Genomic DNA, 19,214 nt, shown 5'->3' on the forward strand with positions numbered 1-19,214 from the left:
TGATGGCGCTGATAAATGCCATAAGATTCCAGGGTGGGTTACAATATTAGAGTCTTCAATTATTTTTTAAAAATAAAATCATTAGAATTACATAAGACAGTTTCAAATGGTACAGAACAGTATAAATTAAGCAAAAGAGGTCGGTTCCACAAAAGAAAATACTTTAGACTGGCAGAGGCCTGAGTAAAGTGATGCCGTGAAAGCTGTGCAGTGAAGATGCTAGGTGGTAGTAAAGAATTAATCACATTAAATAATCATGCCACATTATTACAGTGGTTAGAGTGTCATTTGATTGGCACCTGGGAGACCAGGATTCAGATCCCCACACAGCCCCACAAAGTTCACTGGGTGGCTTTGCACCAGTCACAGCCTCACAACCTAATCTACTTCACAGGGTTGTTGTGAGGATAAAATGGAAAGGAGGAGAAGAATGTATGCCACTTTGAGCTTCTGGGATTAAAGCTGAGATATGAATGTAATAATACACGGGGAGAAATATTGATTGATTGGTCACCTTTTCTTACACAAACTAATATACTTCTGTATATCTGGAGAATCCTACAAGTATGCAGAAGCCACCACTTAGTGACCCTCTTTTTCTGCCAAACTGAAAGGCACTAGATGATCCAAATTCTGTGTGAGAAGAGGATGATTAAATATCTCTGCTTAATTTTAAAGCAGGATATTCAGTGATGCTGCTTTTCTCTTTATTTCCAGACAGTGTCTTCAGTGAATCATGAAATATTTGCAAGAATGTTTATTCTGTTTGTTTCCCCCCCTAATATAGTATGATGCTGGCTATTATGTAACTTTTAAGATTGTCAACTTTAATTCCCCGTCTGTTACTGCCCCCCCTCCCTTGTACTTTACATGCTTCACTGCCAAATAAGGCAGCTTGCCAGGAAACTGTGACTCCTGAAGAAGCATGGAAAGTTAAGGGTAAAACATGCTATATAGCCAGAGAAACTCTATTCCAAATGGACTTGTGTAGAACAGTGATATCCAGTGACTTGTTAAATTAGTCACGGATGTTTATTATGTAACACTGGCTAAGGAGATATGTGGTACCTTCAGTCTTGTTTCAGACTTCGTGCTTCAAGTCAGACTGATGCAAAATTATGTATAGATGAACAAAATTAGGTAACGTGATTAGGCAAGTTTCTGAATTGGACAGCTACGCATTTTACAAGAGGAGCATCCAAGTGAGATGAGGTAAGATTACTAGTGCAGAAATAGGATAGCGTGAGCTTGGATGTTAAGAGTTTGCTATACAAATATTCGCTTTTTCAGTGCTTGGTTTTGGGAGGAAAAATATCTTAGAATATAAGTAATAGATAGCTCTCCCTTTTTGTATGTATTTGCCTGCTTCCTTTTTACATCTGTTCTCTCAGTTCTGTGTGAATGAAAGGTTAGATTAATTATCCACATCATATTAGCAGTCTGAATGGAGCATCCAAGCAAAGCCTTAAGACGTAACGGTGCATGCTTATACTTATACTTGTATACCACCATTTTCTTATCAATGCTGAAGACATAAATTCAGAATGTACTGAATTTATCCATTCATCAGCTATTGGAAATAATTGTAATTTGTTGCCTTGCAGCTCACTCAGCAGAGTATGAGACTCTTAATCTCAGGGTCATGGATTTCAGCCCCACATTGGGCAAAAGATTCCTGCATTGCAGGCTGTTGGACTAGATGACCCTCTTGGTCCCTTCCAACTCTGCAATTCTGTGATTCTTCAATTTGTCAACTTTCCCTTATTAAAGCATTTTAATTGTTGATGGCATTGTGTGCAGCATTCCAATGTGCAGCCTGAAATTAAATCTGTATTTTGAAGTATGCAGCTAGGTGAATTCAGTCTCTCCTTTTTGATATTAAAGACCTTTTAACATAAAGGGCATTGGTGGTTGTAATTTTGGTTTCTGGATTTTTTTAGAGAGGATAAAAGTGACAGAACTACTACATTGAGTAGTACTACTACATCTAGCTGGTTGTCCAAGGGATAGCAGAGCACAAGGGAGAGGGACTAAAGCTCTACCTTCCAGCTACCCCATACTTGCTGTTTTCAGACAATTCATAGTTGAAAGTCCTGGACTGATGCACTGCTTACTCTAGATGGGGTACAATGTGCTGTGATGTCGTGCACAGGTGAGTGGTGAGCCAGTCAGCATCTCTGTTGATAGTCCATGGTTCACTAATTGTTTACTGTTGAATTGTATGCATGAAAATACTTGGTATAACCATAAAGGTAAAGGTAAAGGTAAACCATATTCACAGTCAAATATACCTGACTTTGTAGTTTTCTCTTTAACAAGTTAAGTTGAAGAGCAGCACTTGTTTGCAGGATCAAATCTCCTTCCTCCTCCTCTGTTGTGTCGTAAATCTTGGCTCGTTCTGAATCTGGATATCATCCAGATGTCATTAGGGTATGAGACGAAGAGGAAAGTCAAGAGTAAACCATGGATCAGAGCCATGAAATTAGAGATGCATTGCCAAAGAGCAGGGCAGTTTTTAGAGTCCAATCAAATACAAGGACAGGTAGAAACACATGAAGACATTCTGAGGGAGACTGGTATGAATGCACGAAGGCAGATGTAAACAGATGAGTTGTGGTGTTAGGGACAGCACACAGAGTGTTGTTGGCAGAACAGATGTCTGGAGGAGGAAAAGGAAGAGCAGATAGTGGAATTTCTCTGACAAAAAAATTCCTAGCTTTGGCATGGTCATGTAGTGAGAGGCCTGGCTTCAGACCCAGGAAGGATTGGGTTTAAGTGAGGAGATATGGTATCTGACAGATTTTCTCTTTATCTTGCATATATCATTCACACATTCTTGAAATGTTCAAGTGAAATAGTATTTTGACTATAAAATTGGAAACAAATTCATTTGTATATGTTGGTTAGGTTACAGAGAGGTTGCAAAGGGTAATTGTAATTTTTAACAGTTTCATAGTTAACTTCAGTTAGAAGGCAAATGTCTATGTAATGCCCTTTTAATATCCCACCACCTGCTTCTTTCTTTTTTCACTAGGGAGCTTTACAGAGTAGTTAATACTTTTTGTTTTTATGTTTATGTTCCAGTTCAGCATGGTTGACTTTGTTAGTGGTGGTGGACTCTCCTTCATTGCAGTTTTTAAGCAGAGGTTGGATGGCCATCTGTCATGGATGGTTTAGTTGAGATTCCTGACTTGCAGGGGATTGGGCTAGATGACCCTCGGGGTTCCTTCCAATTCTACAATTATATTATTCTATAGTATGTCATATAATGTAAATAAAAAATTCTGGTGTAGTTAGGAAACCAATAGGTAAAACTACTATGGATAGCATCTAGCAGTGTTTAATAATTTGTTTTCTGTAGCAGATCAACAGCTCAGTTCTATGCATGTTTACTCATAGTTTTATTTTTTTAATATCTGTGTTTTAATTGGGTTTTTAAAGTTTTGAATAGCTTTTATTGTTTTATATTGTATGTTAATTGTCGTTTAATTTGTTTTCTGATGTATGCAGAAAACCTATGGGAGAACTATATAAATGGATTCTTTTTTAAACAAATACTCTGACATAAGTATACAGAGCCTAATGGCATTTGCTCCCAAGTAAATGGCCACACTGGACTGTCTGCCATGCTTCCCTACCTCTGCAGGGCCATCTGCTACCAGCTATCTTGTGGGTAGGATTTTAGGAGAAAGAGGGAAACAAATTCTGATATCAGAAGGTTTCCCCTCTTCCCCCAATAGGGAACTAGAACTACCACCAACTGCTCTGTGGGAAGGATCCTGATGGCTTGAGGTCCAGTGCAGAGGGCCTTCTGGTGGGTTCCTCACTGAGAGAAGCCAAGTTACAGGGAACCAGGCAGAGGGCCTTCTCGGTAGTGGCACCCGCCCTGTGGAATGCCCTCCCACCAGATGTCAAAGAGAACAACAACTACCAGACTTTTAGAAGACATCTGAAGGCAGCCCTGTTTTACTGTTTGATAGAGTACTGTATTTAAATATTTTGTTGGAAGCCACCCAGAGTGCCTGGGGAAACCCAGCCAGATGGGTGGGGTATAAATAATAAATTATTATAATAATATATTGTTGTTATGTTTTGATATAAATTGTGGTGATTTTATTAATGTATATTGCTTTTACTTGTGATCCTTGGAAGGATTTGGCATCCTGAAAGTGGGATATAATTAACAACAACTTGTCAAGTCATGTGGTCCATTGACAAACTCCTTAGCAATCCTTGGACACTTTAGGAACTTAATTATTACATAGGCTCCCTTCAGATTTCATGTCAAAAATGTTTATCATTGGGTTTCTTACTTTCCTTTTACAGGGTTTTTGTGAACAGAAGTCTAGCCATGGAAAAAATAAAGTGCTTTGGATTTGATATGGATTATACATTAGCCGGTGAGTGTATATGATGAATATGTATATTATCTATAATTGAACCTCACATCTACAGGAAGCAGAAATAGATTGGTATTCCTCATGGTAGCAGGTGTTTTTCTCAGTAGCATTCATTTTAGAGTGGGGAAGAGCTGAGTAGCACACAGATGCTGGGGACATGTTGCTGTCCTGATAGTTTTGACAAACATCTGGAGAAAAGTTGGCTTGTCTTTGCCATAAGGCCCATAGAAGCATCCATTAAGGGAGGTGTGTTGCCCATTTTTGCGAAGGTCTGTTCACTTTAATTGATGAACCCTGCCACTATAGATAAAATGAAGTCCCTTAGGGCTGCCATCCTTTATACACATACTTGGGAGTAAGCCCCCCAGAATACGGTGGGAGTTACTTCTGAATATACGTGTATAGGATTGCGCTATAAATATCTTTAAAGTATTTCCTCCTAAAGCTTAATCATATTTTCTTTTTCCTTTGCTCTGGGTAGTGTTGCTTCCCCTTGTTCCCAAATTTGCAATATTGGTGTAGTTCCCCCCCCTCCCAGATTAATTTTACCTAAGGTTTCATTATAATCCATTAAACATCTTAAAGATATGTCTTTTTTCCTTTCAGTTGATACCACTAAATTATTACTCCACTCTCTTAATGTTTGCGATTGAATACTGCAGTTTCTTTGTTTCTTCTTTCAAGCCACTTTTGCCTGTGTCCCATGCCTTTTGTGTGTCACTTCAGTAATCGAATTTATTTACAATGTTTATTTCACTGGCTTCCTCTAGCTGTAGCTAACCTTTTTTGGGCTGAGGATCACATTGAGACTGCATGTCAACATGGATGAGACCAAAGTGTAGAGCTGGGTGTGGTGAGAACTACAGTTCTCAAGGCTATCTTCCAAAAGACTTTCCCATTCTACACTATTTTAAATCTATTTTTATCATTATTTATTGATCATTAAATTTAGTAATAAAAATTAAAGGAGAAGTTGTGGGGATCTTGGAGGGTCACAAATTTATTGCATCACAGAATCACAGTAGAGGAACATTGGAAACAGTTGGTAAAATGTTTGATTTTTCTAAAGGGGCAATTGGTGAGCTGGGGCTTGGAACACAAAGATGTTGGTATTACAGCCCTTGCAGAAGCAGTCAGCAAACTAAAAACAATAATGATTTAAAAAAGGCATATTTAGGGCAGTCCTTAGAGGGTGATAAAAAAACCCTTTTGGTATCACAGTGGGTGTCAAATAAATTAACTTTTCCAAGACAAGCAGCAGTTTCAGACCTCCTCTTTCTGCAAGGGCTGTAATACCAATATTCAATACCTGAAGCCCAACACCTTGCATTGTCAGACCTTGACACTTCCATCTATTGTCTCCAAAGACCCAGATCGACTTATTGTCTACTCACCCATTCCTCCCACATCCTTCAAGCCCCGCCAGTGCAACATAGGTTCCCCATCTGGGGTTTGCATACCACTCTATTGGCTCTACAATGACCTCCTTTTCATCCGCTCAAGTTGGTCCTGCTAGGCTTACTATCCTTTAAATTCGTGTTCCTTGTAGCCATTACCTCTGCCAGATGAATTTCAGAACCACAGGCACTGTCAGTCATGTGTGATTTTTTTTTAAGGCAAGCTTTCCTAGTTTTTTGCTGGCTTTAAATAACCTAGGAAAGCTGGTCTGCCATGAGCAAAACAAAACAAAAAACCTAAAAAACCTAAGCTGATGCTTCGACTGGCTAGATTTGTATTCTGTGGAGCTATATGTACCCCTTCTCCAAAATTGGAGCTTAGACTAATTTACTGTGGCTCCTCAAGCTTCTCTGATAGGGTAGCACTGAAAACTAGGTATCTACAAGCTTCCTACACCTAGAAGTTAGCTTCTAAGTTATTACAGGATTTGGCTGCTAGCACACAGGGCGCTTAGTAATCTGAGCTGTTGCTTTAATTAAATAAATGGATATTGCTTTCTTATGCTTTTCCTTAACACATTTCTAGCTGGGGCAGAGATACTTTATCAACTAGGGCTCCCTGTAGCTCAGAGGTGGCAACTTCATATTTCTATGGGTGAGATCTAGCATTGCATGAATAGCTTCTTCTAGTACAATGGGTCTTCTTCAAGCTCCCCAAATCTCCTCTGCAGATTTGAGGCACCCTCTGGAACAGTTTTGGGAGGCATGTGTAGACTGCAATATGGAGGAGAGAAACGGGAAGAGCCATTGTGCTACTAGAGTTCGTTTTGCACAAGTGGGCAGACATTATGGGATCTTATCCCAGGAACCTGGCAAACCAGGCCTCTGGATTTTTAAAAAACATATCTAACTAATGTTCTGTACTTGGGCATATTAGCCTAAAACAATAATTCTGTACCAGAGGATATTTCTACAAATATGTAATAACTTCTGTTTTATGACATGGTAGTACTTTCATTGAAAGATTCTAAGTACAGTGGTACCTCAGGTTACAGATGCTTTGGGTTACAGACACTTCGGGTTACAAACTCCACTAACCAGGAAGTGGTTGCTCCAGGTTAAGAACTTTGCCCCAGGATAAGAACGGAAATCGCTCGCCAGTGGCACAGTGGCAGCAGGAGGCTTCATTAGCAAAAGCACGCTTCCGGTTAAGAACCGTTTCAGGTTAAGAACGGACCTCTGGAACGAATTAAGTTCTTAACCTGAGGTACCACTGTACTTCTGTTTATGGTATCTTCTGTTCTGCAAGTATATTCTGTTAATGTGTTGAGGGCTGACTATACAGTTGTTCAAAGTCCATCAGGAAAAATGTTAATTAAAATAGTTTATCATTCTGGCTTCCTAAATACATTCTCTTTATGACAGAAAAGCATCTAAGCCTGCATACTTCATAATTACTTATTCCCTTGTTCTGTTTTGCTATATTGTGCTTTCTTACTTGTGTTTAGAGATTTCCTCCTTCGTAGGCAAAGATATTTAGGATGAGTGATTTGCATGAGTGATTTGTAGTTCTTCCCCAGCCATTGTTTTTGTTTATTACCAAATGCAGCTGCAGTCTGTAGAGGAAGATGAATATGAGGACTTAGCCATTTTCACCTGGGTGCTTTTCCATTAAATGTCTCTTGTACTAGAGACAACTGAGTGTGCAAAATTGGTCTGGGAAGAAGGGTTTAGCTACCCCTTACCACTATTCTTCCAACTGACATTGGAACCTTCAATAGCAGTATTTCATTATTAGACACACCAAAACAATCCAGGACTACTGAAAACATTTCTACTTCTAATGTCTCATTTGGTGCTTTAATACTGTACTGACAAATGAGAAAGGGATGTATATCAGTGAATTAATGTAAAAAGGATTTTTTTTGTAACTTCAACATTGTCAATATGAAAATATGTAACTACCTTGGGTGGGTTCATTTGGGAAGGTGTCCTTGTACATTAATTGCTCTCGCCACTGCATGGCAACTAGTTGCTGAAGTGTAACTCATTTGGAAGTCATATAAACACACAAGTGGGTAATTTAAAATTTAATCATTGTGTTATATTAGCTAGCTTCATGTTTCAGATGCTTTGCCTTGTGTTTAATTTTGTTAGCCTACATCACTGGGTTAGTGATGTTGCTGTGTAAATTTCAGTTTGCCAACATTGTAGTAATAGCAGAGAGCTAAGTTGGAAATGGTGTTTTGATCTTGGTAAACGGTGGTTAGTTTCTGCTTCTTAATGAAGAGCTGGATCATAGATGAGAATTAACTTGTAGACAGATGCAGGCAGGGCATTGTATTTAAGTTTATACATTATGGCACCAGTAGGATTTACTCATGAGGATTTACTTTTGAGTAAGCTTGCGTGGAAGCATACTTATAAATTAGCTAATCTAGAAATATGTTAATATTTCCTCTCCTTATACCCACAAGTTTATTCCATTAGCTTTAGGAAACAACTGTCTTGAATCTCAGATCCACCATGATATTCATTAGATAACCTTACATTAGTCACTTGATGAGCATATGTCACAGTGTTGTAGTGAGGGGGGAAATGGACTCCGCTCCATAAGCAACTTGGATGAAGGTGAGATACAGGCATGACTGATAAATACAATGTTTCCTTGTCACTCTGGACAACCTGATAAATTTTTGGTTAACCAGAAATTTGATTTCTTTGGACTAATGAACTGATTATCTATAAGAGTTTCTACATATGTTCAAGCAAGTACAGATACAATTTCAAAGGTTTTGTACAGGATTTAATAATTTTGGTACAGGAGGACTTAATAATTTTGAATATCTCATTGCTCATTTTCTGTATTCGCACGGTAAGACCAATGTATATGTAAACTTTCCAGGAGATGGAGCAAATGGAAGATAATTAGTGTGTGTATATTGTTAATAATTCTAATTATTAATTATCAATTCTAATAACAATAATGTATGGTATGCACAGTATTCTTTATTTAACCATGCTTCCTTCAGAAATCATTTTAGCAGACTCAGGGCAAATTTGTAATGTAGAAATTATGTGTTTGGCAGTAGATGTAATTTTTTTTTAGGAAGCAAAGCTAACTGAACTGTGGAACTCCGCCAGTATTTGGCATAATTTTGTATTTCTCTTGACATCCTGGCTCTGATCCTAAAAAAAGCTAACTTAAGGAAGTTAACAGACAGAAGTTTTCTGTCTCCTATTTCCTGCTACAGCCATCTGAACCTCTGTGGGTGGCCAGAGACCTTCCTGAACAATGTGGGGTGGGTCATGAGGAGCCAGCAAGGAACCATACCCCACTTTGCTCAGGTAAGCCCTCGCCCTCCAGGTAGACTTTTGGGGGGTGCAGGTGTGAATGCAAAAGGGAGCAGGGGACAAGAAACTTATTTTCTATGAACACTCTTGTTGACTTGTTTCAGAATCCAAGCCAATGTTTTTTGTGAGACTACCTGGAATATTCAAAAATAGGACAGATCTTTTCTTATCTGACTTTCCAGATAAGCCATGAATAAGCCAAACATTCATAATTTTGTCACTGTTGGAATTAAAAATAATTATATTGCTTATATTGGGGTTTTGATATTGTACAACGTTTTGATTTCTCAAGTGTTTATAGCTATGAGGGTTAGGAGTTGTTGTTGTTTAAACTTCTTGAGATGCATAAGATTCTTGCTCAAAATTTATATACTCCTTGATTGTAAGAAAACCTCTAAGCAGTTTACAGTACACTGCAGTAGTCCATCTTGAAGTTACTAGAGCAGGGATTACTATTGCCATGCTCTCCTAGCCCAGGAATTGTCATGGCTGGCAAACCAACCGGAGCCGAAAATACACTCCATGCTACCAAAACCACCTGGGTCTCAAGCAATGTTGTTTGATCAAGAGGCAGCCCTAACCTGCATACCTATTTCTTCAGGCAGGGTATAACTCAGTCCAGAACAGACAGCCTTCCCAGTTCCCAAATAAAGGAACCATCCAACAACAGTAGCTCCTCTTTTGTCAACTGTTAGTCTTAGTTTATTTTATTTTCAATGTTGGTGTCCACACATAGTTAACAGTGGAAATTATTTGCAAAATGTAAGTATAGATTTTGATGGTAAAGGGTAAAACAGGAGTCAAACACTGAAGAACACAACAAAATATGCTGTGGAATATGAACTGTCTAAATTTGGAGTCAATTAAGGAGATTGATCCCTTAATATAGCGGTGCCAAAGAAAAGGAACGAGTATGTCATGTTGACAGTGTCAAATGTATCAAGTAAAATGTTTTTCTAATCTATTCCAAGTTTAGAAATATTGTCTGTTGTTGCTGTCAGATACCTGAATAGATGCTGGTAATGTTTAGTGCTATATTTATAAAATACTATGTGCCAGGGGAGTAGTGATTCCTTCTTAGTTGTCCTTAAGAAATCAGGAACACTCCCCGCCTCACCTTATTCGTTGAGTAATTCCCTGTGCCTGCCTTAATAGCAGTTAAGGAAAATGCTGAGATGAACCATAACCATGTTTATCCTAACCGGCAGTGGCTGCTGGTGCCCACTGAAGCCAATGGAGATGCTTGGAAATGATCTTTAGCAATCACTTGTTGCCAAGTAAGATTGTCTTCCATAAACACAGTTTTAACAGTGGGTTCGTAAGTTTCCAGGCAGGAGTTGATCATGGTGAGGGTTTGCCAAGCGTGCCTTCCTCTTAGTACGTTTCCCCTTTCATCCTGAGTTCGAGGATCTTCAAAGCCCATGACACCTTTGGTAAAGGCTGTTCTCCAATTGGAGCACTCACAGGCCAGTGTTTCCCAATTGCCAGTGCTACATTTTTAAAGATTTGCCTTGAGAACATCTTTAAACCTTTCCATTCTTGAGTTGGGAATAGAGTAGTTGCTTTGAAAGATGGTAATCGGGCATCTGAACAACATGACCAGTCCAACGAAGTTGTTGAACAATCATTGCTTTGACACTGGTGATCTTTGCTTCTTCTAGTACACTGGCATTAGTTCTCATTGGACCCATCCCCTGCAGCTTCTTTCTTTTTGTATCAGAGTTTTAAATTTGCCCAAGTGTGTTATAGTTTTTTGTCCTCACAACAACTATGTAAAAGTAGGACAAAGTACAGTTTTAGTGTTTTGCAGAGAAACAGCTCTGGACATTGAGGAATGATTCTGATTTGTCTTACTTGGGTTCAGAGGCAATGCCCAGTTTTCTGGCATATGTGTTATGCTAATTTCTCTGCCCTGGTTGGCTGAATTTCTGGATTGCCTTTAAGGTTGCAAATGAAGAAGGGGTAAAGAGCAAAAGTGCCTGAGAGTCTCCCACCAAATACTAAGTAAATATATTCTACTGCCTTGAGATGGGTTGGAGCACAGCAGTAGTTTTGGCTTGGGATTGGCTGAGCAGTGCAAATGGCGACATAAGTTCAAAACAAAGGAGTGTGGATGGAACAGAAAAAAATGTTTTATTTTGAGAAAATGTTTATTTCCTTGTGGACATATGGTCAAATAGTGGTACATCAAATCTTTTCTAAAGAAGTTGTTAATTTGCTATTTGTAGAAACTGGATTAGTTTACTTGGATGACAGATTTGGATGCATGTATGTTTTTTATGATGCTGCTTTAAAAAAATTGTTCATTGATGGTAGTTTAAGCTGGAAACATGCTTAAAGTTTGTGATGGTGCCCAAGGAATTATGTACTGTCATTAGACAAGAGTGTATGTCTTACTGTTGCTTCTCATTAAATCATTAACTAACAGACTACTAATTTGTGACACATGGTTTGCTGAGGAATTGGACCTGGACTGAAACTCCAAAAACTGCAGAAAGCAAGCCTAACAGCAGAAAAAGCACAGGATTCTCTTTCCTTAATATGCTTAATAATAATAATAATAATTTAGCACCTTAAAGTCAGTGGGTGATCTCCAATTGTTGCTCATTGGACTAGTGGAAACATCCCTTCTTGGGAAAGGCAATTTTGACCAATTACCCCTGCCCACTCTAGCCCAATGTAGCTCCAACACCCTCAGCTGGAGAGGTTATCAAATGAAAGATGCCGCATTGTCCAACAAAAGTGTCTTCCTCTCATACAGTAGCTACTAAACATCTGACATGTTAGATTGCTTCCTCTGCCTGAATCAAAACAATTAATAGTGATAAGTCTTGTTTATCCAGCTATTTGTGCTGGTTATTGTCAAGAAGCCTATGGTACAAGAAATAATAACTTCCCAGATTGGCTATCAAAATTGTGACTGTTGCAGAAGAGACATTTTTACAGGGTATGGATGCTGCTGCAAATTTAAATTGGTCAGTGGTCTGCAACAGAATATATGCATGTTTTTTCTCATAATCTTTAGAACTCAGTTAAATAGATTTATGGAGGGAAAGCACATTTTCTTTTCTTTGTATCTTGCCTTCTGTCGTGGCATGGTATATGTGCTTAGCTTCTGTAAGGCGGTGACCTCACGTACACTCAGACTATACTTTGGAATAAATACCTAAATGCATGTGTATATAATTAGATTTTTTAGAATCACACAATGGAAAACCTGGAGGTGTAAGAATAGAGACTCTCCTCCCTGCATGAGAGGGGAGTGGTTGTGGGCGGGAGCCCGAGCTCCGCCCCTAGCAGAGGGCGTTAGCCCCCTGCCTTCACCTCACCTGGCTGGCGCCTACACCCCTCAGCAGGCATCCAACCAGGTGCCTGAGGAGGGACGTGTTCAGCAGCTTTTGCTGCGGCGACAGCCTTCGCCCGGCCTCATTCTTCGTCCTCTCGCCACGAGTCTAAATTTTGTTAATGTGCCATGTTTACTTCTTACACAATGCTGCTATCCTTGTTACCAGCCCTCACTTAAATATTTTGGCAGGAAGAGCAAGGAGTACTTAAACATACCAGTTAAACCATAGCACATGAGTAGATATTTGATACAGAATTTATAATCTAATATTGTAATTTGTAAGTATTTCTATTTTTGCTAGAATAAGATTTCAGAAGATCCAGATTTTCATCAGAAGTCTAATTTCTGATCCACATTGTACCACTCTGTTCTTATATACAGACACAACAACCTCTGCCTGATACCTGCAAAATATCCATTTTGAAATCTTGATCTGAGAGATTTTTTGTGGATTTGTAGATAATGACAAACCATGTCTGGTAAACCAGTATTTGGTCTTTCTGAAGCCAGTAGCATCAGCAAACGAGCACACCATTGTTAGCACACCACCACTGTTGCAGTTTTAAGTCAGTTTGATTCTTTCTTTTTGACAGGGGAGTCCAGTGTAACTCCTTCAAGACTGGAGTGACACTCAGCATCTGCATCTGCCTCATGTGAGTTAAAATCTTGGCAGCAGCATTTTGCACTACCTGGAGTGGCTGCAGATTTTTTTTTTATCTTTTTCAGAAAGACTATAAAAATGGCTACTGTACCGGACTTGGCAGCAAAGGTAACACTAGCATGCATGGGTATTCTATACCTTACAATATAGCTTTCTGTGCAGAGTAGCTTCTCTCGTGACATGCTTATTTCTTAAGGAAACTCATACTTTTTGTAGGATGAAAGTAATTTTGAATGCAGTACATTTATTTTGGTATTGCAGTTGATTTGAACAAAAATTGTGTATGTTGTCGGCAGGTTTCTGTCTTCAAGCTTTGCCCCGTTTGCCAAGGTACACACACACACACACCACCCCAAACTTGAGAACATAATTTGTTTCCATATGTACATGATGATTTCAGTACATCTCTCAGTAGCCTTACTGTCTTTCAGCTGTATTACACTTGTTTGAAAGTAGTACATTTAGGGTAACTGCACCAATCTGATTTACTTCACAACAGATTATGCATGGCAACATCTCACTTGCCTGTTGTTGTTGTTGTTTAATGCAATACTGTAATTTAATTACTGTAACTAAGAGTTTGCAGTTATTCATCTCACTGTTAATTAGCTTTCTCAATAATCGAGCAGTTTGAGAACTGATCATTTATTATCACCAGTGCTTTTTTTTCTGGGGGTACGCATACCCCTAAACATTTTGTGAATCTTTGTACTTTTGTCCATTTGCTGTATTTATTTCCCCCGATTTGAACTATAAAATGGTGATTTCCTTGAGTCAAAATGAGAGTACCCCTAAACATTTTTTTTAGGAAAAAAGCACTGATTAACACTCAAATGTACAGTTTACCTGTACATTAGTTATGGATGCTTTTTCCGTTATGCTATTCCTATTTTGGTACCCTGTCATTCATACTGGCTGTAATTTGCTTGGTTGGGAGCTCATATTACCTAAATGAGCACTTGTACAGCTTGCAGGAAAATGTCAGGAGCTTGTAGCTCATCCTGATTAATCTAGACTGCTGTGCAGAGTGTTGTCAAGTAGGGACATGTGCTCTGTGAATTCCAGCTCCATTCCCAGTTGTCTAATTAAAGGAAAACTTATATTGAACTATGTCACAGTAACCGGAGTGTGATGTTTGTAATCTATTTTCATCTTCTTAGTTTAATGTACACTGCAGATTCATGTTATATGCATGAATAAAAAATGCTCACTCAAGTGGGTTACTTAAGTGAAGTAGGAAATTTTCCCAATTATGCTTCCTTCTCTTCATTAGTCATATATACAGTATTTGAGTAAATTTCAAAACTTGAGTAATCTAGAGGATGTCAAATATGAAGTACAAGTTCACAAAGTGGGCTTGAGAGATCACCTTGATGAAACATGGAATGGCTTCTCTTGGACTCAGGAAGAGGTAGGTCTTTTTTAAAAAAAGTTTGCATTTTTGGAGTGGAATAACTCCATAATGTATATGCAAATTTTGTATGGCAAAATTTCAATTAAAAAATAGTTCAATTTAAAAAAGGTCAGTTGGTTCGAGCATGGTGCTGATAATTCTAGGGTTGCAAATTTGATCCCCGTATGGGATAGCTGATATTTCTGCATTACAGGGAGTTGGACTAGATGATCATGAGAGTCCCTTCCAACTCTACAATTTTATGATTCTATGGATTGAGTCAGAGAGCAGATCTCAACACCAGTAATTATTTGCCAGTTATTGGACTGTATTTTAGGTGGGTTAGCCTTAGGATTTTAAAAATATATGCATTCTCTTTTAAATCAGCTCCCCCCCATGCTGATAACTCCCTCTTGTTTCTCAATAGTCTATGGGCATTTAGAGGGGTGAGCAGCAGTGAGAGAATGTATTCCCTATCATTATAATGAGAATATCAACTCATGCCTATAGCTTTTTGAGGAGCCAGAAGTTGATGAAATTTGCAGGCACAGTAGCCCCATTTAAGGAGATGAAGTCTGCCAGATTTCAGATAAATAGGTGCTTTGAGTTTGTTTCAAAGGGTTGCCAAACCGGCTTCATGAACGATTTGCATTGACATGACATACTTTGTAGATGCGATCCAATATAAGATTCTCTTAAAAATCTCAGAAAGCTAAGTGAGTAAGTTAGTGAGTTACAATGGATTAAATAAGAGTATTTGAGGCTTTTAAATTTGTTTTCTTTTCAAAATTGGCACTGGAGTTTCTGTGCAAAGTTAATTAGGACAGAAGTAGATATGCGGACATGTGACAGAGGTAGGACTTGAACATCCAGCGTTTCAAGTAAGCACCAAGCTCTCATGCAGAAGAGTAAGGTGGGACGTATGTGCACCACTATTGTTATCAGCCACTGTCACCTTATCAGAGAGGTGGTCTAAGTATTTCTGGAGATAGAGAAACCGAGGGTTGTATGTTTACTAGACACAGTGGCTAGATCACTGTGGAGGAGTAGAGCACTCACTGCAACATCAGGGTTGAGATACTGCATGGAAAAGAGTACAGGCAAACAATGACAGCAAGATGCAGCAGGAGTGCTAGATATGCCTGTGATTTGACATTCCCAATATACAGGAAAGTTTTTAAAAATGGTTGCCTCAACAGTTTGAAAGCCACTGTTTTAATGGGGAAGGGAATGCTGGGGGGGGGGGGATACAGAATGCAAGTAGAGGTGTGTTTTTGCAGTTGTAGTCAGCTTTTCATGGCACTTTCTTAAGAGTGCTCATTTCTTTTCCAGCCAGAATAGTCTTTTCTCTTCTGACATTGTTAATAGTCAGTTACAAGTTTTCTTGGTATTTTTGAGTGTTCAGCTTATTCTACCTACCTAAAGCTCATACATGCTCTGAATCTATTCAAATCAGTGTGTCTTTTCTATTGTGATACAAAATAATTGTTGGTTTCATGTTGCAGTCATTTTCTCATTATTATTATTTTTTGGAAACAGTGATTATTAACACAGTAAATTAATATAACCCACGAGTAAAGTGCAAATGTTTACAGAGGGTGCCTTCATGTAAACAGTTGTATGTGCAAATGTTTATTTGTTACCTGGAACCCAGCGCAACTTGGGGCTCCAGGTTTCATCAAAGTCTCTACATGTACAGATGTACACAGATAGACTTCTTCCATACAGATATGCTATATGTGTGGGTGTCAGGTGAAGGTTAGCTGACGCGTGCAATGCAGATGTGGCCTTACTCACACATTAATCTCTGTAAATGTCTGAATAGGGCTATGGTTTCATGAGTCTTCAGGTGAAATGACTTTAAAGGTGCTTTTAGTCTGTGAAACAAATCAGTGCCTTGGACAACAGGCCATGCTGGAGTCTTTGGGATCCCTGGTTTTTTGGGGGGGATCTATCTGAAGGAGACACTAGGAAGTTCGTAGTGGTGGGTCAAGGCCTTTTCTCCCAATTTCTTTCCTTGACTGGGTAAGGTGGAAGAATGCTAACCAACATCCATATAATAAATACAGTGTTGGTAGCTATGTGGAATGGAATGCTTTACGCGGGTCCAGCTGACATGCGAAGGGGGTCTGGAACATATTCCCCACGCAAAATGAGGATTGCCTGTATTACCTTCAGCTACAAGGAAGAAGTAATAGGGTTTCTCCTCTTGAAAACTAGCAGAGCTGTGTGTTATGCATGTCTGCAGTCTCCTTGTGTCTGGAACAGAGACTGCTGTTCCTTAACACTCTCACTACCAAGGGTAGTTCCATGACAGCTGCCCACATTACTAGGGGCCATATCCAGCCTTCCTTGTCCACTAATGCAAGAACTCTTGCACCAGCAGAAGACAGAGTTTAAAGGTAATCAAATGCAACACTTACACTAGTGGAAAATTATTACACAACAGTGGATTCTTGTTGTGCATTCTGTTGCACAACAGCTTATTATTATTGTGCAATCCATTGTACAACAGTCTTTGGTTATCTACCTGTGTTTTGTTTTGTGCAACAACTTTCCACCAGTGCTACAATAACTTAGTACGTACTACATTTTGACAATAATTTCATACTACATTGGAAACAACTTTAGGATTGGATAATCAATTAACACTTTCCATTCGTTAAACAGGATGGCTGCATAATGGCAGTAAATTGCAAATGATCAGTAAATTGACTAAATCTTAGATAAGGTGCAGATGTTTATACGAAATGAGGTGTAATTGGATAGTCACGTATGTTGCAAAAACCAAGACCAAGGCGTAATAGTGAATCACATGTGGAACTGAACTACTGAAGATATTTGGAATAAGACAAATGCATTATATGTGTTTCTAATGTAAGCTTTATATCACTCTCTATACTATTTTTGCACTAGTTTGTTATTGTGCTCTTTTCAGTGGATCTTTCCCAAAGTTCTAAAGGCAGGAGTGGAGGCAGGAAGAAAAAAAGGGGACTTGTGTCTGTAGTAAATTATTTTGGGGGGTTTGAGGCTGGGGGTGCAGGAAGGGTATCTCTGTGTGTGACAGTTTTAGTCCTTTGGAGACAGACTGGGGAGAAGAGAGAGCTGGAACTGAGGATGGGGCAAGTGGAATTGGGGGTAAAGATCGCATTCAGAGGAATAGGGAAGTGTATGGGCAGTAGGGAGGAAGGTAGGCTGGGTGCGTGTGAGAGAAAAAGAGACAGAGAATGTGTGTTTTAGGCAGTGGCAATACCAGAAAAAAATTATGGGGACAGGAGGGGCAAAGTAAATTTCCAGGTGGGTGAGTTGTGTCCTACATGTTAAGATACCTGAAAGAAAGATATCAGTTTATGTTAAAGAGAGGAGTCCAGCAATGGGTGGGAAGTAGAAGGAGGGAGAAACTTGTTTGGGGAAAGTCTTTTCCCCACTGACCCTCTCTGGCACTGCTCATGGTTTTAAGGATCTGGTAATAGGCAGATGGAAGCAAATTGGGTTGAAGAGGGCATTTTCAGTGCTGTGGAGGAGCAAGAGGATTGGGAGAAAAGAAGGGGGAAATGCTAGTGTCCCTCTCTTCTCACCGTACTCATTTTTCTCCCTCTTCAATTACTCAGGAGCCTCATATGGGAGAGATAAAGGATGTGGAGCCCTCACGTATTCCACAGTACAGTAATACCTCGGGTTACATACGCTTCAGGTTACAGACTCCCCTAACCCAGAAATATTACCTCAGGTTAAGAACTTTGCTTCAGGATGGGAACAGAAATCATGCTTCAGCAGCGTGGCGGCAGGGGGAGGCCCCATTAGCTAAAGTGGTGCTTCAGGTTAAGAACAGTTTCAGGTTAAGAACGGACTTCCGGAACAAATTAAGTTCTTAACCCGAGGTACCACTGTACTCCCAAAATCTACCATGTGTTGTCTTCAACGTGAAATTCCAGATTCAGTGTAGTAAAACAGATGTTTTATTAACAAGCAAACACCCAGATAATGTAGAACATCCATTGACTGAAGTTAACTTTCTCTAACTGAACTAACTAACGGACATTAACATTAAAGAGACAGTAACATATATCATCCGAGGGGGTATGTGCAAAGGGGTCTGTAGAATAGAAGAAAGGAGGAGACATGGAAATGGGGGTAGTCTGTGTGCAAAGGACAGTTGGAAAAAGGTCGATAGGAAAAAGGGGATCAGGGTGCTAATGGAGTGTGTGCAAAAGTAGTTGCAAATAGGGAATAGGAGGCATGGATGTGGGAGTGAAGATGAAAGGGGGACACACAAGAGGTTGCAAAATTGGAGAAGATGATGGTTTCATAATTGGTTAGAAGGTAAAGAGGGTGCTTAGTAGCTGCAGGTTACCATAAGAGTGGCAACCTACTACAAGCTAACCTGATAGCTGGCCTTTAGCAAACGGCAACTTAAATTATTATCTTAAACACCTCCTGACTAGATGCTCGATCTAAAATTAGGATTCATAATTGCATTCTGACTTTCACCAGTGGCCGTAAGTTTCATGCTCTTTTGATGTCTGTATGTAGAGGTGAAATAAGGTGAGTGTGTTAATGCTGTTTGGAATATATTTCCCCTGAGGCACTAACTAATGCTTTATTTGATGCATTCTTTCGTTGAAATATGAACTGTATTTCCACTCTGCAGAGCATTCCTGGT

The 19,214-nt window shown here is 39.3% G+C and overlaps 1 protein-coding gene and 1 long non-coding RNA gene across 23 annotated transcripts in view; both read left to right on the forward strand.

The window, feature by feature from the left end:
- The window catches only part of NT5C2 (5'-nucleotidase, cytosolic II), a 78,521-nt gene that overhangs the window by 19,159 nt on the left and 40,148 nt on the right, over positions 1–19,214 (forward strand). For 8 of the 22 annotated variants that reach the window (XR_014563995.1, XM_083738002.1, XM_083738000.1 and 5 more), the window contains one exon: positions 4,327–4,400. The exons of 4 other annotated variants lie outside the window; for them this stretch is intronic. Coding sequence is in view for 6 of the 18 variants with exons in the window: in XM_083738002.1 (XP_083594128.1) it covers positions 4,327–4,400 (74 nt within the window). In the remaining 12 variants the exon portion in view is untranslated. Of the gene's footprint in view, positions 1–4,326; positions 4,401–13,090; positions 13,267–19,214 lie in introns of all 22 variants that reach the window. 10 more of the 22 variants (XM_083737994.1, XM_083737995.1, XM_083738004.1 and 7 more) reach the window with 3 other exon arrangements.
- Positions 1–19,214, forward strand: part of LOC310844222 — a 399,653-nt gene that overhangs the window by 12,753 nt on the left and 367,686 nt on the right. The window lies entirely within an intron of this gene.

The sequence above is a fragment of the Podarcis gaigeae genome (assembly GCF_964106915.1).
Source record: "Podarcis gaigeae genome assembly, chromosome: 5".
NCBI classification, from domain to species: Eukaryota; Metazoa; Chordata; class Lepidosauria; order Squamata; family Lacertidae; genus Podarcis; species Podarcis gaigeae.